The sequence below is a fragment of the Camponotus vicinus genome, unplaced genomic scaffold (genome assembly GCF_025532165.1).
Source record: "Camponotus vicinus isolate PSW18456_S1 unplaced genomic scaffold, iyCamVici1.0 SCAF_9, whole genome shotgun sequence".
Taxonomy (NCBI): Eukaryota; Metazoa; Arthropoda; class Insecta; order Hymenoptera; family Formicidae; genus Camponotus; species Camponotus vicinus.
In genome coordinates this window covers 455,042-480,303 of record NW_028141981.1, presented here as the reverse complement: position 1 = coordinate 480,303, position 25,262 = coordinate 455,042, and the positions used below count along the sequence as shown (strand labels likewise).

General features: G+C 37.2%; 1 protein-coding gene across 2 annotated transcripts; it reads right to left on the bottom strand.

Moving 5' to 3' along the window:
• Positions 1-126: 126 nt before the first annotated feature.
• Positions 127-25,233, bottom strand: LOC145976694 (uncharacterized). Of its 2 annotated transcripts, none has more exons than XM_083108004.1 (9): positions 24,439-25,233; positions 11,239-11,666; positions 9,243-9,720; positions 7,733-8,294; positions 7,281-7,558; positions 6,889-7,109; positions 6,385-6,522; positions 5,917-6,216; positions 127-5,728 (listed from the first exon to the last, which is right to left on the bottom strand). In XM_083108004.1, the coding sequence occupies exons 1-9, from the start codon at positions 24,587-24,589 to the stop codon at positions 5,552-5,554; spliced, it is 2,733 nt and encodes a 910-aa protein (XP_082964130.1). In that variant the 5' UTR covers positions 24,590-25,233; the 3' UTR covers positions 127-5,551. The 2 variants fall into 2 exon arrangements, with proteins under 2 accessions (XP_082964130.1, XP_082964131.1); XM_083108005.1 differs by having other exon boundaries at positions 6,910-7,109.
• Positions 25,234-25,262: the final 29 nt, after the last annotated feature.

Here is a 25,262-nt window from a genome sequence, read left to right as displayed (position 1 = left end):
GTCAAGTATATGTATAATTTTAAATTATTTCTATATTATACAAGAGCAATATAAAACACACAATTATTAAACGAACGATGATTATATATAAGGCGGAATATCAAATAGCTATATTTATCGAGTATGTATATATAATATTAATTTTTATTATTTCTCTTCTCTCACAAACATATAAGAGCGCGTAACCACATTTTATCGTTAACATACGATTTATAAAGATCACTAATGAGCACCTGGACTGCTCAATGAATGGTCGCTTAATAATCAGTAGATTGGATTCGATTCTGTTCTATGCTCTATCTTGTAGATTGAAAGTTATATTTGGGAATGAAATTTATAATATCTTCCACTGTGTTGTGTAAAGACAAATCTACGAACAGAGAACCACAATTTTTTATTGTAATAGGAAGCGTAAAGAAAATGTAATCTTGCATCCTAAGAATGGAGATCGGAATACAACAAAAAATGCTGATCTGACTCGGCCTAACGATCGTTAAGTACGCTATGTAAACGTCAGTGTCTGGATAATGCAATCACGCTCTAATGGAAATTTACAATCTTGTGGGACACATACACAGCATATTAGACATTCATGTGTTGATTTTTAACTGCATTTTAACTTTTCCGTTTTTTCGCTTCAAAGTTGTGATACATCTATTTTGTCTAAGCGCCAAAAGTGGAGCTAAAAGCTGTATTATACATAATACGCGAATTCACACGCATACGCATACAATCAATGAACCACACATACGCTCTTATAAACAATAATAATAATAATATCCACGCATGCAATCATACACTCGATTCGCAATTATATGTTAAAAACATGCTTGACGATGTGAAATTTGTCCAATCCAACAAAAATATGCCATCCTGTTATATATATGTATATATACACAGAAAGGATACATTTTTACACTTATATTTTGAGATAAAAATTTTATTCAAATAATGTAAATCATTCTGTTGTTTAAGTTAAAATTTCACAGGCTTGACTATAAAAAGTATATAAAAATATGATATAATTATATGATTATATAATTGAAGAAATATATTTTGGAATAAAATTTTTTAAGAACTCGAATATACATATATAATGTGCTTAAATGATGATTAGTATAAAGTATTTTTATATTTTTCAAGATTGGATAAATTACGCATAATAATTCTCTAATCATAATCGCTCATTTTTTTCTGCAAGAAGAAAGTCGCTTCTGCAACCATTCGATAAATATAGGACAATATATCCTGTATATAAAGAATTATCTATAATATTATTAATAAAGTCAATAATTAAAGTTATCATTCAGAGCTTTAATAATAATAGTTATGATAATAATAATATAATATAATATAATATAATAATAATAATAATAATAATAATAATAATAATAATAATAATAATATACTAATGACAAATTATTAAGTACTAAGGAGATGAAAAGAATCAAATGCTTCAGAAAATCGAGCATCTCTTGTAAATATCAAAGTAACAATAGTAAATTTTAATGATAATGATCGAGTCAAATTTCAAATCGAAAATTTTTGCTGAAGAAATAGGTGCAATTTGTTTTGCGGCTGAATACTGAACGTAAATTAAATAGCAATGAAAATACATATATAGCATTATCATTAAAAATATAATGTTAATAATAATAATAAAAATAATTATAATTATAATTATAATAATAAGACGGCGTAATACACGCGCAACTTGTTAAACTTGATTGACAGTGCACGATGACAAATATCATTATCCTTGAGTATTTTCTCCAAGGTATAAGTGCAAGATATATTCTCATATTCCAGTTCTCGCGCGTTCGCTATACAAAATATTGTATACATTATTATTGTTTAAGCAAGAAATAATCGCGGATTAACCGGTGCCCGTATATGTGTGCGTAATGTTTCCGCCGCTGATATAACTATTTACAATATGCAGGGATGAGCATCTCTCTCGGCGGAGCGTCAGCACCTACGCCGAAGTAAACGAGCTTAAAAAAAAAGATGAATACAATTATATATGTAAGAATTAAATATCAGCATAGTCTCTCTCTATTTGTATGCTATTTACAATAACAAAGATCGAATGCTCTCGGCATGGTATTATTAACCATCGGACGGGGACGCGTTTTGTGTTATATGAGCGAGGATATTTTAAGAATAATAAATCTAAAATTGAATAAAACATTCTGCTGTAAAAACACTTATACAGTAAATATCAAATACTATTAAATAGTTCAAGTGATGAAAAAATAACACGAGTCAAATAGCAAAGCAATTGCTCGACTTATTATTAATATAAAAATTGCAATGGGCAAGTTAGCGCATTCGCGCGCTCCGATAAAAAAGCGTTTTCGGAAAACACTAATTGAACATTTAATGAACCAATTTAACATAAATATAACATATAACAATACTAATGATTATAAGATAAAACATCGAAATTGATTACGTAACTTCTCGGTCTAATATGAATGTGAAAGTCTTTTAATTTTACAATTTGTATTCCTACACGTGAGAATAGATACGTTTGGTATTTTATAGAGCATTCGCAAATATTATATTATATTTCCTCGCGCTCGCCCGAGGGTTTAGAAGACTGTGTTTCGAGAGGTCGTGCTTCAAGGAGATGCGGCTTTTTTAACCCTTTGACAAGCGCATTTCGAGTATTTTGCCGCGAAAAGAAGCAAATAAACACTACGTATAATTATATATTTATATGTATAAATATATATATCATATACATTTAATGTACATATATGTATAACACAAAATGTATAATCTATATAATACAGATATATAAATATAATAAAAGATTTTCTCCATGTGATACAGAGATGTGAAAAACGTAGCGTAAATCGAAGAATTTTGTGTCGTAGCATTGCGTTTCAAAGAGTTAATCTTCCGATCTCGCAATAAGCCCGTTGACCAACACAGTATTGAACGCTTTAAATTTAGAGCCCGCAATGTTTCTTTTCATAGCGAGCGAGTCCACGACTCGTGTGTTTACGATGGAAAGAACCGAGCGAAAATATATGTATACCGGTTGTGCCCGATCCAAGTCCTACCACCTTAGAATTGCACGAAATCCCGTTTCATGTTTTTGTGTATATACATATGTGTGTGTGTGTGTGTGTGTGTGTGTGTATTGCGTGCATATGTGTGTGCGCGTATGTATGTATATATGTACGCATGTATGTGTGTACGATGTGTATGCGTGCCTCTCCTGTCCCATCCCTAAGCCCAAAAAACCATGGTGCAAGAGCGGAAAAGCAAAGTGGAGTGCATAAAGGAGTAAGTCAATTGTTACTCTTATCATATCACAGATTACCCAAAGTGCGCATCGATTGGGGATTTCATTAAATATATACATATCATATATATGTATATATATATATATATATATATATATATATATGTATAGACATATATGTGAGTATGTATGTGTATACTGTATACTATCAGTGTTTAGAAATATAATCCCATGAGAGAATAACTAAAATAAAATTTATATTAAAAATGCAGTAATATTTTATTTATCTCTTAGTAATTAATTTAATTCGTCTTCTTTTAGTTGAAAAGGGTCTAAATTTAATAATAAAATTATTGATTATATTAACAACAAAATAAAAATGTAAATTTTAATTACAATCGATTTTTTTTAGGTGTGCCAAAAATCAGCAACATTCCTCTAATCTAATATTTTATTCTTACTACTCGCATTGCCTAATTAGAGTAAAAAAAATCGATTGAAAAATGCAACATTTTATGTGCTATTAAAATAACAGTGGAAATTGAGGAAAGATTTGAGGAAATTGAGGAAAGATTGAGCAATATCTATTAAAATGAAAAAAAAATCGACTCTCTGATTATTCCTCTAAACATCAATAGCTCGAACTCTATTTTTCAATAATGATACAGTGCAAGGCCATTTTTTCTTCGAAAATCTTGCCCTGTTCTGTAACTTGCGTTCAAGCAACTTGAAAATTTTGTTCCATTCCCCAATGCCCCAATCAAAGATAATGGAAGATTCGTGACGCAAATCGCGATCGGAGAAACCACTCCTTTCTGATAATCGCGACGTCAAGAATTCCATTTTTTGCGCGCGTGTTTACCCATCGAGTCGAAAAGCAACGTAACTCGTCGTACATCTCTAAGAAAAAAAATCATCCGTATGATAGCGCTCTTTTCCCTCTCCTCGGCTTGCTTGCCGAAGATGATCCGCATTCCTGAAACGTTCTATCCGAGTCTTTGGGTTTGCTCGGTGTTGCGCCTCCGGTCCATTATTAATATACCATCTAAAATCTACATATGCGATTGTATTTTTTACGGTGTGTGGTTGTATGTATGTGTCTTGCACACGCGCGCGCACGTGTGAATGAGTATATACATATATATATATATATATATATATATATATATATATATATATATATATATATATATATATATATATATATATATATATATATATATATATATATATATGTCCTATGCAATTTCTTTGTAATTCAGTATCAGTCGTTATAGAGAGTTCTAAGATATCATTATAAATTAATGTTAATTAACCATATAGTTAATCTGAATTAACTATACAATTAAAAATATTAAACTATAAAAAAGATATATTTTCTAGAAATAATTAAAAATTCAGAGCATTGTCCGAAAATGTTGGGTAAAAGCGAGATTTGTAGTGTTACAAGTCCGTTCAAAAATTCTCTGCTCGATGCGTAGAGAAAAATTCGCGACGCGATAATTATTATAATTTAAAAACGATATGTCATCTATATTGATTGATTTAATAGATGAAAAATGATTTTCTCGAACGCTACGACGAACATTACGCATACTAGTATTCCTTCTGAAATATTTATTCTTTTTCATTGGTACCATCTTTTTTAGAGAATTGCCAGAGAAAGGAAGAATAACGCATAAATTTAATCATATAAGTTTCAATGTAAAAGAGAAGCTATAATACAACAATCAATTATTATCGCGACTCTCTTACTCTGTTTTCTTATTTTTCCTTCTCCTCCTCTTCTCATCTTTTTCCTCTACCCATGGATTTGAGGCGGCGGAATCTAGTTGATCGCACAGAGATTTAATCCTATCGCCTTCGGACTTCGATATTTGTGTGTTCCAGTGTCACCGCTATGGGAGCCACCTGCAGGTACTTTTTCGCGCGACGTCACTCCCTTCGTCGACCTAAACTTCGAAGAGATCCAGCCCGATCGATTGACGTCACTCGCCCGGGTCGCCGATGATGGATTCAGAAGCTGGTCGTGGTCTGTTGGTGCGTCGCCTCCGTGCTCTTTGAGACTGTCTCTCGTCGCTCCGCGAGGCCGCAGCTGTCCGTGTTCCGCGAGTCCCGTTGTAACAGGCCACCCTGAAGAGTTACATCAACAAGAACAATTTCGTGTTCTTGTACACCGCGCTGTGTATTTTGTTTTGTTCGTTCGAGTATCGAAGTCTCCCTATATCAGACCGTTGATTAAGCTCAACGCGCAATCTTCTACTTAAAACACAAGTTTCAAGACTAATATCGTCTTTACGCGTCTGTGCCCACCTGGAGCAACATATTGGCGAAGTTACTATTGGTGAACTTGAAGTGCCGCTTGTCGTAGAACTTTAGTAGCGCCGGACTGTAAGGATGCTGTTCCTTCAGATGAAGATAATGCACTTCTGGTTCATGCGTGGTATGTCCGCATTCCTCGCAAACGTACATCTATCAAACAAAATGCAAATAATTTATAAAGTGGATTGAAATGGATTTATACAAAAAGAGAAAAAGAGATAAAATGTAATGAAAAATAATGCAAACAATACATATATATAATGTTGTTTTAAAATATTAAAGAGAAAATCGCATAAAGAATTAAATTTGTTAAAAAAAATTCTCAATGACAAGTTTACCTTAGCACGTCGCTCTTTATAAGCATACTGATGTTGAACGCCATGAACCTTCTGACCGTGACTTTCCAAGGAGCATCTTTGCGTAAAACTTTTCTCGCAAAGGAAACACTTGTAAGGTCGCACGCCCGTATGTGTTCTCGTATGCCTCTTGAGGTCGAAAGTGTCGTTGAAGCCCTTTCCACAGAATGTGCAAAGATAACGTTTTACATCGCTGTGACACTTCATGTGACGATTAAGAAGCCGCTGAAGGCTAAAGTTTTTGCTGCACACGCGGCAAGTGAAACGATTGGGATCGTCCTCCTATTGAACAAACAAAGAATATTTCTTTGTAACGGCTTCTTATAATATCGCAGCAACATATGAGATTCGATACGATACATTTCATTATATTTCATTACAACATAACCATGTCTTTAATAATGGCAATCGCATACATGCGAAATACAATTCATAAAATACTCGTGTTACCTTGCTAGGTGGAGTTCGATTCGTTCTTTCTTCATCTCGATTGGTTCCAGGCTGCCTTTGGCCTTCGACAGCTAAAGGATTCTTTATGCCGTGACCCCCGTTAACAAATTCTAGCTGACAGTCATTCGGTAAACCCAGCTGTGAAATCATAAGAAGACAGATTAATACGAGACCAGTTCCTCGAAGCGCTTGGAAGACTGGTGACATCGGATGAAGCACTCAAATTGATTGACATTGCATAATATACGAGTAAGAGTGACAATTAAACGACCTACTCTTTTCCACATCATGGTATATATACCGAGTTGTACGTTATTATACGAGTTGTATCAGAATAATTATCGGCGAACTTATTCAAATGATTCGATCGGGATATAGTTCGAATAATTTGCGGTTCGATCGCGAATAAGCCTGAAGGAGGATCGAATCAATTCAATCCCGCTTCCGGAAAGTAATTTAACGCGAAGATATATGCCTTTGCCTGAATCAATTTGGGTTGCTTACCCTTTGTTGAAGTACACCGACCCGTTGCGAGAGAGGTGGTTCCCCGACTGGTCCAGCGGTTTGCGCTGCAACTGTGGTAGGTGATACGACTGGACTGTGCGCGTGTTCTGCTAGCGCACATGACGGTGAAGTGCCGGACGATGTCCCGTCCAGAGAACAGCTACCAGTGCCGGGACTAGGCAGACTTCCCCCCACGCTGCTACCAGAGTCCAAATCTAAACCTTTAAGATTAAAAAATTGAACTAGTTGATGCAAATTTAGTCCTAAATTGACAAATCTTTTTTAGCGAAAATTTTTCTGCATTATCATTTTTTAAATTTAACTTTCTTCATTTTAATAAAGAGAAGAAATCGATCTCTTAAATCAATATATCCAAGTTTCTCAACAATTACCGTTACTAAAATTCAATCCGGGGCTTAGAAGACCTTGATGCTGCTGCTGCTGCTGTTGTTGTTGTTGTTGATGCGGCGACGAGGCAGCTTGCTGCTTCTGCTGTTGCAGTTGCACTTGAATTTGCAACTGTTGATCTTGCTGGTGCTGCTGATTCTGATTAACATGCAGCGCGAGTTCCGGCCGTTCCTTCTGCAATGGCTGATAACTCGATTCTCCGGTCGCATAATTCAAGCTCGCGAGCTTGGACGCGTTAAAGTGTTGCGGAGTCGTGTAATGTCTGAGAAAGGCGATCGATACATTATTTTGCAATCTACTTCGATTGAAACTCGTGCGGTATTCGTTACAGTATTTTTTAATCCCTACACGGAAAGCAAATAGCAAATCAATGCAGGCGTAAAGTGCGATTAACTTACAAGCGAGAGTTAGTTCTCATGATAGTCGAGACGCTCACCTCGTGTCAAAGCCTCTGGTCAAGGCCATGCTATGCTCAGGGAAAGGATCGACGCTGGGCTCGACGGGAGTGGTCATTTGACCGGCATCTTGACCAATTCCGCTGCTGCCGGTTGAGGCAGGCGAGTGCAATGATTCTTCTAGAAGATCGCTACTTCCGTCCTCGGTTTGCAACCTGGGCAACAAGAGATCGGCGGCATCGCTGAGGCTCTCCAGTAATGCCGTGTGATCAGAGGGTGAGTTGAAGGTCAGAGTACCGGCGGTGAATTGCAACGGATCCACCACGGCGCCAGTCACCATGTCTACCATCATGCCCGCGTCGGTGACGTCGTAGGAAGCGTACTGGCCAGACAAGAGGTCCGGTTGAATTTTGTAAGCTCCCAACTCCTCTTCTTCTTCTTTAAAGGTCAAACCGTAGGATGCGCATACATTTGCGCAGACATTTTGAAGGAGAGAATACTGTTTGCCCTCCTGCGCATTATACTGTGCGTGCTGAGAATTGTCCTGTTGACCAGTATCGCATTCAATCCCGACCGCCGTCAGTGGTGTTAGATATGCATTTCCTGAAATAATAGGACAAGTGAATCAGAAGGAGTGTTATTTAATTATGACAAAGATTATTTTGTAAAATTTTACTATCTTCTTTTGATAAGTTTATGTGAAATTATATAAAATTTTTTTCTCAATTTTATCAAAAATAATTCTTTCATAATGTGATATTTTTCGAAACAGTCTTTAAAACGAAGCTCAAGCTTCAAAGAATGTTATAATGATTTAATTTTCACAGTAAGCTACATAAAATCGTATAAATATAATAGTAAAAATTAAAAACAACAGTAAGTAAGAAAACAAAAAGGTAAAAATAAAAAAAGAGAAAGTGCAAAATAATCGAAGTGTAATACATCTAAATGAAGATTTCTTACGTGAGAAAAAATGCATAATTAGTTATTCATCAGCCATGAGCAAATGATCTGAATCTATCGCGCACTACACGTTCAAGAAAAAATGAGACTACAGTATCATAACATTGGGAAGAAGTACTATAATATCATAACATTAAGAAGTAAAAATGAAAAAAATGTAAACTATACTGTATTGAAATATTAAGGTTTATTGATCCAAAAGCTAGACAAAATAAATATCGCTGGTAAACGATTGAATTTAAATCAAATCATAATTGAATTTTGCAAAGATTACCATTAAAAATTAATGTAATTATTTGACATAAATAGTAATTAGTAATTAGGAATTAATTATTTCTGCAATTAGAAGAGAATAAAGAAATAATCTTTAAAAGATGTCAAATAATGTAATAATATCGTGAATTATCAATGTCATCAACTCGATACAATATATTACAAGTCAATTATCATTAAAAAGTTCGAGAAAGTACAATGGAATATCGCGAGATTCTTACATCATTAATCGTCTTCTTCACGCGAGCGAGATATACAAGTGCTAAATGTTAGAAAGAGAAGAGTGTGTTTTTTTTTTCTTATGAAGTAGAGCACCTTGGGCGGTGTTGTACTGATTGGCGAAGTTGGCGAGATTGTTGCCACCCTTCAGGGACTCGTAGAACGGCGGCAGGGACCCCGTTGGCGGCGAGCTCGGCCCGTAATTACCGCGACCTCCGTTACCCCCGGGAGGCATCCCGCCTCCACCCGCACCGCCACCCACGGCGCCGCCACCGCTGCCGCCGCTGCTTCCGCTACCGCCGATCATCGCTCCGTTTCCGCATCCGCCGATGCCGCTGTTGGAGGAATTACTGGCACCGCTGCCGCCACCGCTGGAGGAACCGCCGTTGCCCGAGTTGGAGGATCTGCCGTGTCCCGCGGCTGCCTGCACTGCCGCGTGCGAGCCCGACAATTTAACGGCTAGCAAAGATCTCGCGATGGAATTGCCGGAACTGCGCGACGCCATTGCGCCATCGCGGCACTTCTCCTCGTCCTCGTCTTTCCGCTTCGGAACCGCATAGTCGATGGGCTGCTCCTAAAATTGTTATCCATGTTCTCTCGTGTGTTTTTTATTGCGCGCGATATTTCTATCGATGCGTTAATTTTTTTTAAGTCATTAAGGGTATTCGGAGGATCTTTTTTTCCCCTTTTTCCTCGTCCCCTTTTTTTTCTTTGCTTCCTTCTTCCTTAAAAGCAGGCAAACAGCAGGTGTGAAACATCAAATATTGTTAAAAAGAAGAATTGTATTAAGAAGCACATATAACTACGGACGAACACAATCAAGCGGAAATAGAATGCCACAATATTAAGAATAAATCAAGAGATAACATTTATCACAGTGTACACAGATATAAGGATAAAAAATTTCAAGCTGGGGAAGCATAACACTACGGACGTATACGATTAATGCAATAAATATAGTGGTAAAGCGACTTATTAATTAATGTTGTTAGGCGCACGTTACATGCAATTAAAATTTAATAAACTGCAATGAATCTGTCCATCTAGCTCACATATTCTCTCATTCTCTTTTCTCCATTTTGGAAGTCTTCTTCCATCCTTGCTTGTCTTTTGATTCTTCCGTTTTCTTCCTTTTTCCTTTTCGTCTTTCCCTCTCTCTTTCTCTCTTCATTTTCTTCTTCATTTTGACATTGAAGTTTCTTTTCGCAAATTTGACCTTTTCTCTCTTCTTTCTTGCCATCATCCTCGTAGCTGGTATATCTTCTTTTCATTCTTTACAGACATTTCCACAAATCTCCATTTATCGACCCTTTCACTAAGCGTTAGTATACTTTAGATAGATTTATTAGATAGGCACTTTTCAAACCAAAGCTTCCAGATATATATCATGATTGCTCTCAATCTAGCTCTCGGCAATCGAGTTAGCTCTACAATTAAATATCTTTCTAATAAACACACACATACGTACACAAGTACGCACACATATATACACAAATTGTTATGCATTTCTATTTTTTTTGTTTCCTTTGTACGCGCACATGTATGAATTATTATGCATTATGACTGTGCATTTTCAAAGAATTAGTAAGCTTTCGTACTTAAATAGATATCAAAAGCGTCAGTGTGCAAGAAACTGCTTGACAGGTTGCAAGTTGAATAATATTACACATAATCCCGCAATATTTTCTCCACCCTTTTTTATCTGCTTGGTCACTATACATAATGTATGAGACGCTGCGAGGATTGTGAGTTGAGATTAACGAAGCGTGACTGCATTAGTTTAAAATAGGGATCTGTTGGTTGACATGTTTAAATATCTTAAACTTTAATCATACATCTATTTTATATTGATATTTATTTATAAGATATTTATTGTTTCTTGAACAATCATGAAATATATTAGTTTTAATTCGGTAGTTACATGTAACCAGCTAAATGTTATCGCTAAATGCTAACTGCTAAATTAGTTGGTTGATAAAAAAAGAACCGACGCGTGTGTAAATACGTAACCACTTTAGACGCGACTCGTTGTTTTTTCAACAAGACGGCAAGGTTCATTCGGTGAACGCGAATTCATTTACGCGCAATTTACCTGCTCCGGTTCGGGTGCTTGCACCGGATCGACTCTCTCGATCTCGATCTTATTCCCCTCTTTTCTAGAGGCGGATTGACCTTGCGACGGCACCCTCTGGATAACCGAGACTCTGGTGGGTGGCTCGACTCGGGGCGCTTTCGGCGGCGTCTGCGGCCTCGGCGGAGCGATTCTTTCCGACTTGGACAGGAACTGGGGTGGATCGTCCGAGACTATCGGCGGGCTGCTGTACTCCTTCCGTTCCGCCCGGGTGAGCACGTGACGCCTGCTCCCGTACGGCACGTCACCGCCGAGGATGCTGGAGATGAATCGTCTGGGTGGCGGGCTGGTCGCGTTGCTCGCCGGCGTAGGCGGCGGCGACGGTGCCGGACTGCTACTGCGTAAGGATTCCGGGGTCGTTGCACGGTCATCATCGGTTTTGTCGCGATCTGGAATCGGAGAAACGAAAAAACTTTGAGATATTCCAGCCTTTATTTTAACAATTTTTTTTGATAAGATTTTTATATATTTTTATATATTTTTGATATAAGATTTTTATATATTTAAGTGAATATTATAAAAAATAAATATGTTAAAATATTTATTTATATTTATAACTCAATATCTTTCTCTCTTGTAAAATAAACTTTTTGAAATGCACTTGTCGAGAAATTCGTATATATAATTTATGCGAGCTTGCATTGATTAAATAAAAAAATTAGTATTTGACAAATTAACATTTCAATACGAATAAATTATCCATTATTATTAAAAGGAAGTATAACAAAGAGGGGTCGAGAATATCAAATTTGAAGAGCATCAATGTAGTTGCACGCGTAAAAATGCGCAGGATTTGAGTAAACTTTTCAAGGGATCATTTGCGCAGCTGGTCACGTGACGTGGATATGCATTCGGGTGTCTGACCAGAATTGAATCTCGATACAACGCGGAGACTGATGGTCATAAGCAATGGCATGGCGGTTGCTTGGCCCGTTCGTGGTTGAATTTACGAGCAACCTTGAAGGATTCGCCGGTACCGTATGCCGATAGGCGCTCCTTCACGCGCGCGTCCTTCGCACGTATACGTGATCTCCCGCTTCTCTCCTCCAGCAATTTTCAGCGCCGCGTATTCTGTACATAATCGCCGCAGTAACCGTTTTTAATTAACATACAGTAAACGACAACCGAGACTACAGTTTCATCTCTCACCGCTGATCCTTCTTTCTCGAAACGAATGGAGATATTAACGGACAGTCATCTTCATCAGTTATGACATTAAAATTGAGAAATAATTTCTACATTTGCCACAAGTAATCTTAACGAAATTATCTTAGTATTTCTACTAATTAAAATGAGAAATGTCGTTGGATTTATTATCGGTGATATATTCACACATTGATTTTCCAAATAAATTTTTTCATTGCGTAGAGCATCACCGATTTTATTTTTTCGAATCGGACGATCTATCATACGAGGTATACGATTTCTTGACTTTGACATCGAATGCTCGCTAATGGAGCACGAGGATACTATGTCATGCAATCATGTTGTTGGAGCGACAATCAGGAAACTAACTACGAGGACGCGAATCGAGTCTTACTGAGGTCATGCGTATTATGGAGAATACATTGAAGACAAGAAAGACATTTCACAGATTTTCTCAGTCTTCAGTGATATTATACTTGATTTTTTTTTCATTTATCGAAAGTGTTTATTTTTAATAAATAAATAATTAATTAATTAAATATTATTTACGATCGAAATGATGTTAAAAAAAATGAGCGAAAAGTAGCGTATAAAAATACTAAAGAAAGTATCTTAATATGTGTATATATGTTGTCTGATCATGTGATTAAAGATTGTGAGAAATTGTAAGAAACTATAGCTGAAGTCAACATGATCAAAGTTTGCGTAAAAATCAATCGATCAAGTTGGACGATGAACGTAATCTCTCGATGTCCTTCATTTTTTCAATAAGGGTGATTTGAATTTTTGTTCAAAAGACTCGTCCCTGAGCTCGAAATCTTAATTGGCGACGATTTCGACCTCGAAATTACGAGTTAGACGAGGTGCCTAACGATATCTTTACGCAATCGCTTGCGTCAGAGCTTGCAAATCCCGAAGGTAACAGCTACGGTAGCGGTGAAACTCCAAAATGGCGAGTCCGTTCCGTTCGTCGGGCAACCTTCGGTACCGCGCGCGCAAAGAGGACCGTGCGTGCATGCGTGAGTGCGTGCGTGAGTTCCTCTAACCAAAACCCCCTAACAGGTTCGGCCGCGCTATAAATACCTGCGGCGCGATCGTCGTGACCGAGGTACCGATGTACGCCTTTGCCTATCTTCGACTCTCTCCCACTCGGATCTCTCGCTTATTCTCCGGCCTCGTTCCCCATTCGTCCGTTTTATCTCTCTTTCTCATTTTTCCTTTCGCTTCTCTCTCCTCCTCCAACAGAGAACGAGAGAGAGAGAGAGAGAGAAATGGAGAGAAAATGAAATGAGAACCGGTACATCGAGTTGGAATCGAGAGGAACGGGCTTGCTGGCGGAGCGTGCTTGAAGATGAGGAGAAAAGATCAATCGAGAGAGTCGGAAAATCCCGATAAGTCGAAAATGTAATTCTGTTATATATCCGTATCGAGTTTATAAGTAATAATAAATTCATTTTTTTATGACTCTATCCATCATTTCCGACAGATTGTCAAAATTACAAGTATCTTTGCTTTAACCCAATGAGAGAAGTTATAGTTTCCTTCATTATCACGATAATATGACGTATAATATAAGTTATAAAAACAGCGAGATGTATCTTATTGTCATTAAAATTCTGAGGAAATCTCGACTCGATTTTTTTAGACAAATAAAAAGATCAACCTGCGTCAGCGAAAACGAAAAGATATTAAAGTGAATGCGCTCGCGTTCAGGAGCAAAGTACCTGAAGAACGACCGAGAGAAAGAAAAGATCGATTCGACTGGATCCTTACAATTGCTACAACGCGAAACTCAGGAGTGCGTGTTGAAACGAGCAAAATATACTTCCTGACAGCCGCTGTCATTGTTAGTCAAATCTATGATCCGCGTGACTCCCACATTTCTGACTGAATGCACATCGCTACGCATAACATCTAGTTTGAATTAATTAATTAATTCGTATAAAATGGGAAGAAATTTCATTTTTAATCCCAATTACGCTCTGTTTCAATTCTACGCTTATAAATAGAATTGCGCTTAATTGCTGTTATTACGATCCTAGCATTTGGGTGCGGAGCCCGAGTCTTCGATTGTCGATCTATCAGCAACAGTTAGCGGTGGTTTCTCAAGAACGACGATAAAACACGCCTTATGACGTTTACGGCAATCCATAAATATCTCGCGCAGAATCATTCTCTATAGATATAGAATATGTATATAACGCGTTACTTCGATTACTTCATCAGCCGATACATTGTTTCTGGTTTGTACGCAGATAGTCGCGATAAACGTCAGGTCTGGCGAAGGCGCGCGTTGTGTTAACCGCGATGTTGTTGTAGCCGAAAGGAAAGGAAAAATCTGAAAAAGGACCTGAGTGAACAGGGAGCGGTTGATCGTAAGTAGGTCGGCTAAGCCGCGGCGTTTCGTTCGTCACGATCGAGCAGATATTGTCAGTAAATGAAGGCAACCGATGGCTGACGATGCATCGCTCGCGCCCCGACAAGACAACTCGCACCAGGATCTCGTTTGGCCACGATTCGAGGCGCTTCGTGCGACACACACGGCGGATTTTTTTCTCGAATATCGCGCTTCTCGATCTCGATGTTTATTGACGTAAGCGTCTCTCTGCATCTTATTTATTTTTTTCAATAAGCTTGTACTATATAAAAATTATCATAAATATTGTTTATTAGCGAGTCTAAGTGAAAACATGTTTCCTATTTTTCAAACTTCGAAATCTTTTCGTAAATATAGTATATATCATTTATATTTTTTTTATAATGATGCGATATATTTACAAGTGTCAAAAGAAATTGCAAAGACAAAAATGCTGCGAAAAATGCTCTCGATAATTGCAAGAATAATAATTAATATCATTGTTAATTAATATAATATTTATGATATAAACTCGATGTATTTATAAACGTCGGGAGAAATTGCAAAGACAACGATGTTGGCGAAAAATTGGCTCGGTAATGACGAGAAAATGCGATGTTCATGGTCGCTCGCAGCCCGACGCGGTATTTGCGTACATTTGCGTAGCGGTACCGTGCGTGGGTCGTCGCGCGCGGACAGCAAGGTGACACCGGCCACTTGGTCGCTTTACGTAATGGATAGTATTCCCTCCACTTGGTCGTTTATCGGCGCATACGTTCCCTTTTATTTTTTTAAACCGTCCATTTTGGCAAAATGCAATTTTTTAAACGTGTTGTCCGCAATTCCTCTTTGCAATGGGAAAATCGAATGTAGGAAAAATTTGTCAAAGCGATTTAACAAAGATCAAGTATTGTATATAATATGTAATTGATTAAAGAAAGATAGAGAAAACTGTGTAAGATACATCTCGAGTCTTGCAACAAAGACTCTTTCAATTAAATGATTAAAATGTAATTTAAAAGAGTTCAATCTAAAATATATAACATGGAATACGATAAGATACGTATATCCTATAGTTATGTGTATATTAAAGGATGGAAGATGATGTATTATCGATTGGAGAATGAGTCGTTGTTCCCTCTTTCTCTCTCGATTTGATATTTCTCATCTACATATGTGCGTGACTTGATCTTATGCTATCTATAAGATCGGAAGTGCACATACCCTTTTAGCGAGAAGCTTTGCAGACTTAATTTGAGAGTCGGCTCGCTTTGTGCAGATTATCATTCCTATAAATTACACGCGTCTCGTCCTCTTTTTATCATCATCAATAATCGTACACAAGAATTAACGCGCTACGTTTGATCAGCTCGATTGCGCTTCCATGGATCGAATCGGATATACGCGTAGCATATATACGAGTGTTCTGCGCTTCCTAGAAACTGAGACACACGCTTATACATCTTGCTAACGTCTTGCCACGCTTCAGAGAGTCCTTTCTACAGCCGAGCGGAAGATCGAGGCGTTAACCGGCGAAGGAACGTTTGACCTTGGCACTCGATGAAAAGTCGCCAACGAAAAAATAATCTGTTTTTTTTTACACCGGATAAGCAGAAACAAGGCGAGGGAGAAAAGAGGGGAAGACTCAGGTGGGGGAAGACCGGTGCAACTCCGACGTGACCGGTCGAATATGTTGTTCTAATGACGCAAATATCACATAATATCGAGCTATACAATCATCTGATTAGAAAATATTTGTCACATTTAAATGTACTTTGTTTGATAAGTATCCGCGACACTGAAATGTCACAAAATTTCGATAATCGCATCATTTTTCAGTCTTTCTTTGATAGTCGGAAATTTAAAAAATTAATAATAACACTATTATATTTAATATAATTAAAAATAATAGTGTTATTATTAATTTTGTATTTTTTATTATTTATAATTAATTTTAATGATTAGACAAACTAATACTTTAATGTTAACTAATACATTAATATTTGCATATTCGAGATACTGTTATTCAGATACAATTATTCTGCGATGTACGTTTTTCGCGATTCTGATAAAAAAAAATCTATCGATGATTTTTTTCTCGTCTTGAATCTGCTGTCCTTGTATAATAAAAATGATCGAATTGATTCCCGAAATCGCATTGATACATCTTGCAGAAATGACGATAAGACGTGATCATAAATAATGTGTTACGGGACAATATTACTGTATACGCGTCATCATTATCCCGTGATGTTAAATGTATACGCAACTATCCGCATGATTCAACGACAATTGTGTAACGACTTTTTATATGATGAGCATTGAATTATTTCAGGAATTATAGATCAAACTTGAATTTAATCCGAGTGGACCAAATTTTTTCGGCCGCAAAAACGAAAATAAGAACGAGATAAACAAGATAAACAAGATAATCAAATGCACATATATAAATGTATAATGAATGATATGATACACACTATATAACAGAATTTATGAAAAACAATTAAATCGATCAACAAATTAATTGCGATCCGTAATTAGTCTTTTTTTTTAATAATTTTTTGTTTAGAAAACAATACAATATTATATAAATACAATATTATATAATAGTTGTTAATGCAATTTTATTCCCTTCGAATTAGAATAATAATATAAAAAAAATGTTAGTGATAAAATTACCTTGAAAATCTCATTCATGACATTCAAATTTTTTTTTAAAGAGACAAATCACGAACCGTGATATCGTTGCGATTGAGCGGTGTCATTCGGTTATTCATTGTTAGAAAACTATATTAATCAGATAGATTAAGTTATTTTTGGAAAATAATTGTACAATAAAGATGCAAAATTATTTATATAAATAAATTCGAAAGAGATCCAATATCAAATTGTAGAATTTAAAGCGTTATTGAAATCAACTTCGTAATAAATAAATAAAAAAAATTTGAAAAAATTGAAATGGAATTTATACAAATAAGCGAGTGAATGTAACTTGAACAATCAAAGAAACGTGTTGCTATGGAAATGAACGTTTTCCATCGAAGGAGAAGTGGCCGTACACGAATCTCGCGCTTAATAATTGACAATGCGATACGAGATGCAATAATGTTCATAGCTCGATGAGATATAACGTTATTATTCGCAATCATCACGCTCGCGATAACTCCGCCGCGAAATAATCGAAGTACCGATTCGAGTAGCGTCTAGTACAGAGCGAGATTTATCGTGCTGAATGTTCTTTTCTTCTGCACTTGGCCCCCTTGCCGGGAAAGAATTTCGGTCACGGCCCTCTTGCGCCATTAGCCGTCGCCGTGTCGTACACTCGCCGTCTTTTGTGTGCGTGCACAGCCAGGATGCGTTGCGTCCGTGTACGAGACGACGATGACGACGACGGACGTATGCATCGAGTGTACCTGCTCGCGGCGCTTTCGACGACGACGAGAGCGGAACCTGTTCCTCGCGCACCGCGACGAGAAGTCCAGTGTCGTTTCAAACGGTGGACCTCGATGTATCCGCGGAGTGTTCCGTAAGATTTGCGTCAAATCTCAGGGACGTATTGTTCGAGCAATTTATACAAGTGAAATCTCTCGTCCATGACGCAATTATAAAGAGTCGAGTCTAAAATGGAGGAGCGCTTTCAGAATGATTACAAGAGTATAATTTTTAAATATAATTCTTTGCAAATGCAGACGAAAAATGACGCAACTTCGCATCTACATTCGTTTAAAAAAAATTTACACTATAAAATAAAAATAAACACTATAAAATAAAAATTTACACTATAAAATAAAAATTAAATTAAATAAAAATAAAAATTAAATCTCGTCAATAACGATTTCGAAAAGAGCATATCTATTCAATATTTAGTAATTGCATATGCACTTGTAGAAGGAATATAAGGCAATTTGTCGGATATTTAATTTCATGCCTTCTTTTTCAGTAGTAGGGTACCCCTATGCGTACGCACACATATACGCGCGAACCCTATGTACGATTAGACATGCATGCACGCATCGCGAGGCTTACAGGCGACGCATTGTAATTCGTCGCAATGACTGCACATCCTGGTGTACTAGCCTTTGCAACAGGTGCGCGTCACTGAACGCGATTACCTGCGTGTCAACGACAGTTAAAGCTCGTATATATGCACTGGGAATGTAACAGTATTTATCTATAGTATACTCGCGCGGAAGAGACGTACGCGCGTACATATGACGCGTTAACGGCGTTTCTTTCAAGCCAAGTTTTTCTATTTTCTCGTGGACTCGCAACACTCGTTGTATTTATTTATATTTATATTTGTATATTTGTATTTTTATTTGTACTTATATTTTTATCTATTAGCTTTATCTATTTTTAGCAAAATCGCTGGAAAATTAAACTAAATAAATGAAAAGTGTTTCCCTCGATCTTTCATCAGTCACAAAATTCTTAGATAATATTTAAAAATAAAAATTTTAATATTTTAAAATGTCAGATTACGTATCATGCTGTTAATTTAAAATATATTATACGGTTACGAGCGCGATTTAATGCCAAATTTATGCGGCCGATTGTGCCCGTCTTGCCGACTCCCTTCGTCACGTCAAATTTAACGCATTTTACACACATACACGTAACAATCCTCTTTTGGTGCGGCTAGTAAGTAGAATGAGCGTGCGTCGCACTGCAATTGCATAAAACGTGCGCACTCCGAGCTTGATCCAGAATGACGTTGCAATCGAGAGACAACCGGCGCGAAACGCATTAGAATTCTAGTGCCGTAGTTAGTGAGGATTATGCATGCACAAAGATTTGAGAAAAAGTTAAACGCGCGCTAAAGATAGCCCAAGTATCAGTTGTTGAAAAATAAAATAAAATAAGTGATATGGATAAGTTATAAAAATTATAAACTTGTTTTTACGAATCCCAATCAATATAGAAGATGTAAACATCTCGAAAACATCCAGTTTGTCTGAATTGCCGCGAGTCTTATGAAATAACAAATAAATTAAAAATAAAAGAAACTGATTGCATTCAATTAACATTCTCATTTATCCAGATACATATGTTTATTGCATACCAAGCATATTTAAATTTGTGAAATTTCACAATCTCCGTGTCTTAAATTTTTTTATGTTATATGTATTATTTTCCTCTAATGAGTTTTAAAAAAATCATCACATTTTATTATATGTGTCATTTTATTAAATATAATACTAAAATATTCGCAACAATATTAAAATATTTTATTTATATTTAGATTAGAAAAGAAAGAGAATCAGAAGAAAAGATATATATATATATTAAATTATATTATATATATTTAAAAATGTCGCGATGTAAATGCGACAAAAGAGTTAAAAATTTGATAAGAAATTCGAATGAATTTACAATCGTCGGGGAATGCGAGATTCGTATTCTTTGTTGAATTTCTAGTCAGTGACTGCGAGATTGTGCTTATATCCTTCTATCCATACCCCTACCATTCGTTGCTACGTGTCATAGTGAGATTCTAATGCCGACACGATCGCCTTGGCCGTCGCGGAGACCGTGAGAGATCACTGACAGCAGGTTTATATGCTTTGCGTTGCGCGTTGCGCAACTTTCGCGCGAAACCGAAGGTTTCCTGCTCTAACGGACGCGACAGAAGAGCAAGTCCAGTTGCCCAACAGACACACGCCAAATATAACCCACGAAGCTCATTAACATTTGCGATAAAAGTAACCTATCGCCGCCATTTTAAGGCCACGACCATGAATCCGTAAAAGAAATACGATATAGAAAAAAGATGGTACACTCATAGGACAGTTATGTCGCGTGAATCAATTCTGTCCATCAACTGACATACATGAAAATTTATGATTTTGAAACAGAGAAAGAAAAAATTAAAAAAAATTTTTTGTGATATCCATTTGTTTAACCTTATGATTTCGTAAGGTGCATCGATTAAAAACATATATCATTTTCGATATATTCTCGAATATATTATCTATATATTAAAAATATATTATCGAATGAAACAAATTTTTTATTTTTTCAGAAATATAGTTAACGATGATATTCATAAAATTATATTTTCTTAAAATCGAGCAAATCTCTTTATATTGCTGAATTTAAATATACGGTTCAATATAATATACATATATGTATATATGTTAAATCCATATTCAGCACAAAAATGTTTAAGAGACTTCGATGAATATTATTATCAACTATATTTTTGGGAAAATAAAATTGTTTTTTATTTTCGAAAACGATAATATATATTTTTAATTGATTACAACTTTCAATATATTATTGAATATTTCTTTAAAATTCTATCCAATAGATTTCCAGATGAAAGCTTCGTATTTCAACTAATTTTTAGCAAAAGTTAAACTCTTTATATTATATTTTGTGATTTATGATCTCGAATTCTCATTCGAAAAAAATTCTCTCCCAACCCGGCATTGAAGACTGAAGCGCGACGCATCGCTTAGCGAGCATTAAAGTCTCCGTTCCGGCGCGCAGGCGCATATTGGCTTGCTCATTATAATACGAGCGCAGGAAACGTTACAGCAATGATGTAGCTTTACGAGAACTTGCGTGTACACGTCAATCTGGATTCCGTTTGATCGCCGACGCGGAAAATGTAAATAAAGATGTGTACAATCGCCGAGAGATTTGTTTTACGTAACGTTACAATTTTCCGGCTGGCGACGAAATACGCGCGTGAATCTTGCTCGCGTCCAAGATAACAATATTTTATAGTCACGACTCTTTCAACAGCCTCCTTCCACACGCACGAGAAAAAGTACTCTCCAAGAGATGCGCGTTTAGTGGATTGCCAATTTATATAGCGAGTCGTTAAATTCGGGGACCGATAAATTACTTAATTGGATACTGCGTTAATTGAGCGGCTGCGTCGGTCAAGCATACCACGAATAAATAGCGATAAACTTATCGAGAGGCCGGAAGGATACCAAGTTGGAAACGATACACGCGAGCATACAAAATTTCCGCGTTATATATAAATTATGTTTAATTAACATATACTTTATATATATAATATATAATTAGTGATAAAACCGCGCACACCGGCCGAGAGAGGAACTCGTGCACCTGCGACGGCGCATAGTGATCGTAGGTATCGGAGTAAAAGGCCATCGACACCGCGTTTCGCGTATTATTCGTGCTCTCGTGAGCGTGGCAACCTGACGCAAAACGAGAATCAGAGTCCGCCTGGGCGGACGGAAAGCGAGAAGGAAGCGAGGGGGAAGCGAGAAACAGAAAAGGAAGGAAAAAAAGAGGAATGAAGGAGAAGCCGCTCCGACCGGTCACTTTCCTAAACCAGTTTTAGGACTACATTCGGTCCTACTACTCACTATACCGTTGTAAAAGTACCACCCTGCATCGACCTCGACTAGACAATCGCCCGAGGACTATTATAGCCAAACGAAAAATCAGCCGTGAATTATGTAACGAAACTTTAGCAGCGAGACGCCCCATCGCGCACGCGTTTCCAAGCAATCGTCACGTTATTTTGATTTATCTTTACGACAACTGTAAATAAAAAGGAAATAATTATATACTCGTAACGATTTACGATAACGTTACATATATATATGTGCTTGGAGGAAAGTTGTAAAATACAAATAAACCAAGAGACACAAATATATTTCACCGAAAGATGTAGACGAGTATATCCGCGTTCGAGTGCATTTTTCAGAGATATCTCGATACGATGTAGTCCTCAAAGTAATGTATCTCATTTCGAAGTCGCTATGTCATTATCGCAAACTCAGCCGACCTTGATACAAGCATGCGTACACTAATGCGTACATTAAACACGATCATCGCACGCATATTTGCGGCGAGTAGAAATTTCAATTGTGTTTACGGCCATTTACTCACTATACCGTTCCTCATCGGCGCGGTTGGCGGGATGACCGTTGCTTCGGACGAAACCGTTCCTGCGACGAGAACGTCATTATGCAATCGCGCGCGTGCGTTCCGCGCAAAGCAACGATTCATATAATTAACTGCACGTGGCGCACACAGATACGCGGACAAGTGCGCCGATTGTCAAAGGTCAGTCGTTACTCGATGCCGAGCTCGACAAATCCGCGAATCTCTTTTTTTCTTCTCGATGTTGTAACTGGGTATATTATTGATTATGTCAAGTTACGTGGAGAACGCCCGGCAAATGAATCATTGAAAAACATTGCGATGAGAAGAAAGATCGCGCGCGATCGACCAAGGAGCATCATTAGAATCCCGCATTGTTATATACGTTGGATAGAGATAAAATTAGTTTTTCACGGACGCAAGGCTACGCGATTAACATCATTGTACGAAGGAGAGCCACTGAATTTTTGCCAAGATTGAATATATATCGAGTCCAAAATAGGCATATGCGAATAATTAGCATAATGGGCACGTTAATGATTCACGAAAGCAAAAAACGCGCAACTGCGCGATAACGTCCCCGGAACCAGGTATACAAATTGCAATCGCACCTGTACGCCGAAAGACGATCGCACCTGCGGCACAAGTGTAACATTTTCGAGAGAGGGTTCTCTTCTCTCCGTCTCTCCCTTTCACTCCTTTATCTCCCTTTTTTGCTCGGCAGGTTACGGCGAGCCGTAACGAGAGGGAAGCCACAAAGTTGCATTTGCACCCGGGCCTCCGTAGTTCGACTTATTGACGGGTTATATCGCGGATTAAACTTGTGTCGAGATCCATATCTTAATTTTACACGCAACGGCTCCGTTTTCGAATTCGTAATGCCAATAATCGGCATACCAAATTGCCGGCGTGCGCAACACCGAAAAGATGAAGATAATTGTCTTATGCGCCTTATTAATCCCTTTCCCATAACGCGATGCATTTGAGATGCGTCATATAGATACGCGAAAGCTTCTTCACCGCGATTTAATATGTACTCCCTACTTATCTCCTTATCACAGATATATTCGTAATGTAACAAGTATGGCGATTATTATATCAATGCATCTTATAATGCATTCGATTCATCGATTATGCTAACAATAATAATTGAACAATTTCATTTCTACGTAAAAACTCCAATTAGCACTTTTCAATATTTTTCTTTCTCGTTACTCTAACTTAATCTGACAATATGGCCTCCATTTTATGTCTTTTTTTTCTTTTTAGTACTCTACAATTTTAATCATAATTTAATTTGTTAAAATTTCACTACAATCTCTATGTTATTATATTTTTTAATTTTTAAGTGTGATGCAAATTGTTCTTTTAGTTTGTAATATAAAAAAATTTGTCTTAACCAATGCAAGCTTACATTTTCATATAAGAATTTTATAACAAATTTTAAATCGATTATTAATACATGCAAATTTTTAATTTCAAATCTATTCGTAGATGTTAAAAAATTGAAAAAAAGACGATGCAAATATTTTCGTTAAATGCAAGCAAAATGTATAGTTTAAAAAACTTGCCAATCATTAAAATGTGAAAAACTTTAAACTGAGAAATTAAAACCGATGTAATTTCGAGTTCAATTTTTCTTTTAAGGAAAAATAGCTATCATGGATTACATTAATTGATGTGTAGTTTCCAATATCAACTCCAATTCTGTTGTCAAACATACGTAGAAAATTCTCAAAATTACGCCGGTTTCAATTTCCCGTTTTAATTATAAACAAAATATTTTTTACATTGGTCCTTGTTGACTATGAGACTTAGCGGCTCCGAGCTGCCAAACGGGCTGTCCTTGCTGCCAAGTGGCGGGCTCTTACTGGTATGTTGCGACTCCAGCAGCCGCAACTGCTGATGCAGTCGGTTCTTGATCAGAAAGATCTTTGGCATCGTGACCTGATGTTGGGAGCGATGCACGACGTTATCACTTACACTACCACTACATCGAAGTGGGGTAAGCGAGCTTCGCCGCTACGAGTACAACAGTCAAGATCGCTCGCGACACAATAAGATGGAAAGAAAAAACGCCCAAAGCGAAACACGTCTGTAACGATCACAAGAGTGTCATGCTTAAAAGTACTTGAAAACCGTCAGCCGACAGAAGATTACGACAAAATTGTTAAATCCACCTGTAGTCTCGCAAATTCATCACCTTGTCCTTACTTCATGTCACGGACAATCATCGAGACTCTACATGAGTGAATTCTAGGCTGAATGCGAGTAGATTTGCACGTGGACGCTCTTTTTTTCACAAATCAAATGACAGGTTCATTGTCCAGCAACCCGATTGCCGGAAGCCCGAACAGGGCCCAGTCAACACTTGGATCAAAGTGTCACTCGCGAACTGAATTTTCAATCGATACTCGTATAGGTACAGGGTACCCAGGTCCATACACGCCTGTCACTTCCTGCACTCGGCGAATTTACAGTTATCTTCTCAACGGCTCAGTTTCCAACGGGCAACGCGAATCGACCGTAAACTCAACCGTGAGGCCTCTCGTAAGCTACTGAATCCGTGAGTGTTTAGCTCAGTAGTGCAGGCCCCGTACTCTCGGCCTTTTCC